Source organism: Osmerus mordax, chromosome 10, assembly GCF_038355195.1.
Source record: "Osmerus mordax isolate fOsmMor3 chromosome 10, fOsmMor3.pri, whole genome shotgun sequence".
NCBI classification, from domain to species: Eukaryota; Metazoa; Chordata; class Actinopteri; order Osmeriformes; family Osmeridae; genus Osmerus; species Osmerus mordax.
The window spans coordinates 14,726,286-14,732,816 of NC_090059.1; the positions used below are offsets into that span (position 1 = coordinate 14,726,286).

The 6,531-nt window shown below is 39.5% G+C and overlaps 1 protein-coding gene across 1 annotated transcript; it reads left to right on the top strand.

Annotated features, from left to right (window-relative positions):
* The first annotated feature begins 411 nt into the window (after window positions 1-411).
* Window positions 412-6,178, top strand: stx4 (syntaxin 4). The gene is made up of 11 exons (XM_067245120.1): window positions 412-590; window positions 1,140-1,241; window positions 1,619-1,718; window positions 2,029-2,103; window positions 2,220-2,290; window positions 2,423-2,531; window positions 2,732-2,805; window positions 3,165-3,302; window positions 3,591-3,701; window positions 3,783-3,875; window positions 3,979-6,178. Exons 1-10 carry the CDS (start codon window positions 561-563, stop codon window positions 3,858-3,860), a joined length of 888 nt encoding a protein of 295 aa, XP_067101221.1. The 5' UTR covers window positions 412-560; the 3' UTR covers window positions 3,861-3,875; window positions 3,979-6,178.
* The last annotated feature ends 353 nt before the right edge of the window (window positions 6,179-6,531 follow it).

The following is a 6,531-nucleotide window of genomic DNA, read 5'->3' on the forward strand; positions in this document are numbered from 1 at the left end:
CTCCACTGCTCAAAGATGCTGGACCAATTTTCTCCCCGGGCAGAGTGACAGCTCACGACGCCGCTCGCTAGTGCAGTATGGGAAAAGTAGTTCAATCTACTATTTGGCTCAAAAGATATAGCTAAGAATGACCGATTTTCTTTTGTTAAATTACATGCTCACAAAGATTTCCTTGATATTCGGTACGCTACACATAAAAGATGATATGTATCATTATGGACAAAATGTTTAGCGGAAAATAAAAAATATCTCGATTGTACATGCGATAGAAAGGCAATTAGCACCATCATGTGGTAACAAAATACACATTTATTGTAGCTTTATTGTTATCCAGTTCAACAGCAGGTGGCGGTACTGAGTTTAGCGTGGGGTGGCACTAGTTACATTACGATTAAAACCACAGATGAAGACAAGCATTACTTCTTGAATGATCAAATGCAAAAGTTTCTACTTGTTGCTACTGGTAGCCAAATAGCGACAGCCAAGATTACCTTTCTTCGAGATATTGTAAAGCATATCGGTTGATTTTACTCGTCGACTTTGGACTGAGTTTGAAAAAAATGCGGGACCGAACCAAGGAGTTGGGAAATGTAAGTTCCAAGAGCTAGCGCTAGCTAGTCAGCAAAAGTGAGCTCGCTAGCTGTACACGCTGACTTACATTGTGAATATGCAAGTAGTGGGTTAAAAAAATTAACGCATATTTATATCTTAATGGTGTTAGCTAATTAACATTTTTGCAGGTGGTTAACTGGTCATATCGCTAGCTTGCCAACGTTCCCTAGTCAGATACAAAAGAATGTATTGGCCAGCTAACGTAACGTTTTCCTTTCCTTTTTATACCGAAATGAAAATAGAGGCCAGGACAGGGCATGTATGTCACTGAGTCGAGTACATCGACCACAGCACATTTTCAAGCAATCGACTGAGCTACGTTATCTAATGTTCTACACAGACGATGTAGGGGCATGTATGTCACTGAGTCGAGTACATCGACCACAGCACATTTTCAAGCAATCGACTGAGCTACGTTATCTAATGTTCTACACAGACGATGTAGGCCCCGATAGATGGTCTACATGGCTGTTGCCAACAATATAGGATTGTGTTGACGATTTTAAATCATGCTATTTCCACAACAGAAAGCAGAGTCCTCAGATGAGGATGAAGAAGGCTCTCTCATGATTAAGCCTGGCTCTTCCTCAGCAAAGGAAGAGAAGGAGAATGATGCCTTTTTCAAGAAGGTTAGTTTTTGCCAGTTACTACAGCAAAGTAGTAGTGCTAATAGTAGCAGCCTAAGTAGTGATACTATAGCAATCTATTTGCAAGCAGTGTCAGCCCTCAAAAGTCCTTGGAGTGAATCATCACCCCAAAAATCCCTTAAGAGGATGATAATGCCTTCTATGCCTTTTCCACATCACCACACTATAGTCATCCCAGGAAGAGTATGACTTGTATGGTTTGCGGGTGGCATGTTTTGGAACAGTTTGTTGTGTCAACAGTCTGTCTATGCAGGCCACCCTGGGTCACTGTCACAATTGTGCACTTGATCTTGTTAATTCATGTGTGCTGCTGAGGTGATCATATCACCGTACACACCATGCTGTGTGCTCTCTTTCAGGTGAAAGAGATCCGGGTGGGACTGGAATCTCTCAAAAAGACGGTCTCTGACCTTGAGAACAAACAGAAAACAGTGTTAAGCATGCCACAGCCAGAGGAAGGTAAGTAGACAGCATGACACAGCTGTTTCCTTTTTCTGCAAATCTCACTCAATGGATCTCTACACATTCAATCAGGAAACCTTGATTTATATTTGCATGTCGCTTTGAATAAGTGTCTGCTAAATGAATGAAAAGTAAATGCATGTCATTGATTCAATAAGTAGGGGTCAAAGTCTCTTCTCACACTAGATTGTATGTGTTGGACTCAGAACCTAGTGTATTTACTGTTCCTACAAAATCCTATTTCCTTGTAATGCATTTGGTACTACTTTATTAAACGGCAACCAAGTGATGTGTGGGTCTGTTACAGGCATGAAAAGAGACCTCCAGACCCTCAGAGAAGAGATTAAAACGTTGGCCTGTCAGATTCAGAAAAGACTGAAGAGTAAGTCATGAACTGGCTTTGGTCACAAGTTGTATTAAGGCATTTATTTTCTTGTTTGTCAGCAAATATTCTTGAATGTAGACTTGTAATATACTTTTTACCTTTTTGTTTTATAGCAATCGAACCTAAGAAAGTCGAAGAGGAAGGGAAGTATGTTGCTATTAACATTAGGATGCAAAGAGCGCAGGTAAGAAACAACAGAATATAAAAGAGAATCTTAAACTCATTGCAGTGTGATAAAAAAAGTAATTAGCAGTTTATTTAACCATCTCTCCTTATTCTGATCCAATCATATTGGTCTTCACCCTCTTTTTCCCAGCATGGAGTCCTGTCGAGGGAGTTTGTGGAGTTGATGGGTCACTGTAACACCATCCAGGCCCAGTACAGAGATCGGAACGTGGAGAGGATAAAAAGGCAGCTCAAAATCAGTATGTCTGAGTCAAGGACAAGATTGAAACCTTTGCCTTGCCCTGCCTAGTCAGAAAGAGGAACCGTGAACACATTTCAACATGCTATGAATTTTTGTAACCTTTCGTTGTTACAAATTTGCAAGACTTTAGATAATTTTACAATTAGCTTGAATGGTTTCCCGGATGCAGCCACTGATTAGAGCTCTGTGTTCTCGTAGCTGGAAATGATGTAACAGACGAGCAGTTGGACACCATGCTGGAAAGCGGACAGACGTCTGTTTTCACATATAATGTGAGTGTGCTCGTAGTGACAATGCAAGTCACAACACAAGTTAAATTCCCATACTGTTGAAGTGAGATTGGGGATAGATTTGTTTTGTTTAAGACATGCCAGTTGTTTTCACTGGACTTGAGGCTTGGAAGTGGTAAGCACACAATAAAATCACTGTCCTGATGTACAGAGACCTACATAGTATCCATACTGCAAGCTGTGAACTCGAACCCCTTTAGTGAATACTGCTTGTTAATGTCCCGTTGGCTTTGTGTATGTCTTCTGCACAGTCAAATCTGTTAAAATAAAAAGATGTGGTTGCTCACTGTGTGACAGGTTGCAAGCTGAAAATTAACTACAATATTTTCTCTGTCATGCAGATCCTGGCTGACACTATGGCCACTAAACAGGCCCTGAATGAGATTGAGTCTCGGCACGATGAGATCCTTAAGCTAGAGAGGAGCATCAGGGATCTGCATGACATGTTCCAGTACCTGGCTATGGAGGTGGAAGCTCAGGTAACACCAGACCCATTTACTTATATAGTGTTTGCAAATCTAGTCAAATACACTTACTTTGAAAGAAGTTGATTTGTGTCCTCCTCGATGCCAATGGATCAGTGCCATCTGTAAGGCAAATTAAACACTTTAATTACTGTTAAATGTTTTTATGCAGTGGAACACTGTAGTATAGGTCGATCACATCACAATTCCAGATCACACATCGGGAAGCTCAATGTATACTTATACATTTTTGGATGAAACCATCAAGTAAGGTGTCCGTAATGATGTTTTTCTTTTTAAAAGGGGGAAATGGTGAACCGTATTGAAGCCAACATTTTAACCTCTAGTGACTATGTGGTGAAGGCCGTGGAAAACACAGGGAAAGCAGTGGAGTACAAAAGCAAAGCGCGAAAGGTTTGCTTCAAAGCTCACGTTTACATATTTAAGTATGTGAGCTAAAGATGTGGTTGAACACCTGTTTCTTTCTTCCTGCAGAAGAAGATGTGGATTATGATCTGCTGTGCCATTCTTATCATTATCCTAGCCATTTCATTGGCTGTCAGCTTCGGCTGAGAGTCATTCTTAATTGTAAGTCAGATCTCTGTTTCTTTAATACCTAATAGAAATATAAACCTAATGTATACATCACACGTTTGTTACCACTTATGAGCCTTTTGTTTGATTCTTTCAGACGTCCTCAAACCCCTCTCCTGCCCTGGGACCTTTTTTAAGAAAACACTGTTTTATTGACAACTGACCTTTTTAACTAACGCCTACACAGTTCAACACACACACACAGAGACAACCACCTTTAATCTATGTTGTTCACATTCTCGTCGAGAGGCAATCCTGAGGATTCCTTCACCCTTCTCTGTTGAGGCTTTCCCTTCACTGGCACCACAAGGGGATTCACCTGAGGATATGTCTCAGCGGTGACAATTTCAAGAACGTTTATTCTTTGCGGTGTCCATAAGAAAGGAGAAAGGCAATATTGGATACCAAACATGGCATGGCGCTGATCGTAACATGTACTCAGGAAAACCCATAGTAAGGTGATTCTAGTGTTACTCTTTGTTTTATGAATTGCCAAGCTAAGAAAACTTTTCTAGCGCTGTATGTATTGGTTGTCATTTCAGATAGAGTAATATCATTAAATACAACTAATGTTTTGGTAAGTAATGATGACATGCACAGTTGATGAAACTTGAAATATGTCTGAATATGCGGTTGTTACCCATGTACATTACGTTTTTAGTTCATTATGATTGGCCTTTGAATTTGATCCCTTCCTAAAAAGGCTCCTGAAATGGTGTCTAAGCACTGCAATGACCCAATACCCCTTATTTGGCCCATTTAAGTATATTTATATTGTGATTAGTCCAGATTGTTGCTGCCAGTAAGCTGCTATAAGTGGTTTTTCTGCATCAATAAGCATTGGAAATCATTTTTCCAAACATAACTTTTGATTGCTTGACAGCTCAAAGGTTTACCTGAAATCATGATGTAGTTCACTACTACTATGTACAACAAGGGATGGAAAATTCTGACTTATTTTTATGCTTTCATGTTTTATTGGGTTTGTTTCACGTCTAAAGTTTTTTCCACAGATATGTTTCATGGTGCTTTGCCCTAGCCTTAATGCTGTGGTCAACTCTCTCCCAACCAACCAAGTGCATAGATGACAGCGTTAATACCTGTCCATTATTAGCCAGAAAGAGATTGAGGAGAACAGTGAGACATGGCTATTGTACATTACTTGGCTGTTTATATTTTGTATCAAACTTTCAGCTCATTCATTTTAATGTATAATTGTTTTTAATATAAAGTATTGTCTTACCATACGGTTGTGTTCTGTAGACTCGGATCCATCTTAAGTGGTTGAGAGTTCTTTGAAACGTTGCACTGCATTTGGCAATTCATATTGATTTTATGGCGTCAGACATTAAATAGTGGGTCAGTTTGGCCTAAAGAAATACAAAATGTACATCGCGTTTATAGATCTGTCTGTACAATTAACATTATTTTACAACTGCTGCAAGGACAGAACACAGGGAAATTAGTTTTTTGGTCTTTTATTCAACGGTCATTTTGTCTTTAATCTTTCAAGTAAAACAATGTGGAATTACAAGGGAACAAAGGAATGTAACAAATGAAAGAAATCAAAATAAGACCATCACCATATACCACCCATCCAATCAAACATCACCCAGCCCAAAAATAGCTTTGACAAATGCAAGTCCTCAAAGTTAATTGATAATTTACAGAGCCATCTGGAACTGTACCAGTATTTTTATTCACATATTGTCCAAGTACTTTACATGAAAAAGGAGCAATGGCAAATTGAGGTCAAAAATAAAGATTTGGAATTGGGTAGCACTGATGAATAGGGGGTGCTTACCTTGTGATTCACAGGAGGAAGTGGTTCCTTTTGGGGGAATAAACTACTTCCACACCCCCTACTTTAGATACTTGACAAGGCAAACTGGGATTCCAACCACCTGGCCCACTAGGCACTCTTATTCAAACTGAGTTAATTTTCTTTTAGTATAGACTTCATGACAATATTGACCTTAATAACTGGCTTTGGGAAGGTAAGTGGTATAAAGAAGGCTCTGCTTCTGGGTCTGCATTGCCAGTGAGTAATAGAACAATTCTCTTCCAGAGACATTACAAGCTCAAGAGACATCGAGAGCTTAGGTACATTGTGTGAGGTACCGGGGACTTAGTAACTGATTGAAATTTATGTAAAATAAAAAAATATTACACCACAATGTACGCCAATGTTGAGGACAACATGTGTCAGATGTGCAAATGAAAAATGCAGGCTAGATTTAAAAGTAAGGATCAGATGGACAAGAAATGACAAGATAGGGAGGCCCAAGCAAAGACTAACTCCAGCATAGTGCAGCAAAGATCACATTTACAGATCTGCTCTCTTCCTAATACCCTGGAAGAAACCATCAAATATCCATAACTTATCAACTGACTAGAAAAGACAAGTCAGAACAGCTGACAACATTTCCAGAACCCAACTGTCTAAAACCTTCAACTTACCACTCAAACGCCTCTTGAATGTTTGCACAAATGATTTCTCTTGATAACCCTGGCAGAGGCCAAACTCTGTATTAAGGGCACAATCTAATCCCACCTTTTAACAGACATCTCTTAGTATTCCAGTCTTTGTATATGATTACAGTACATAGTGTAAAACTAACAACGATTCAATCGCAGCCTGTCAAGACGT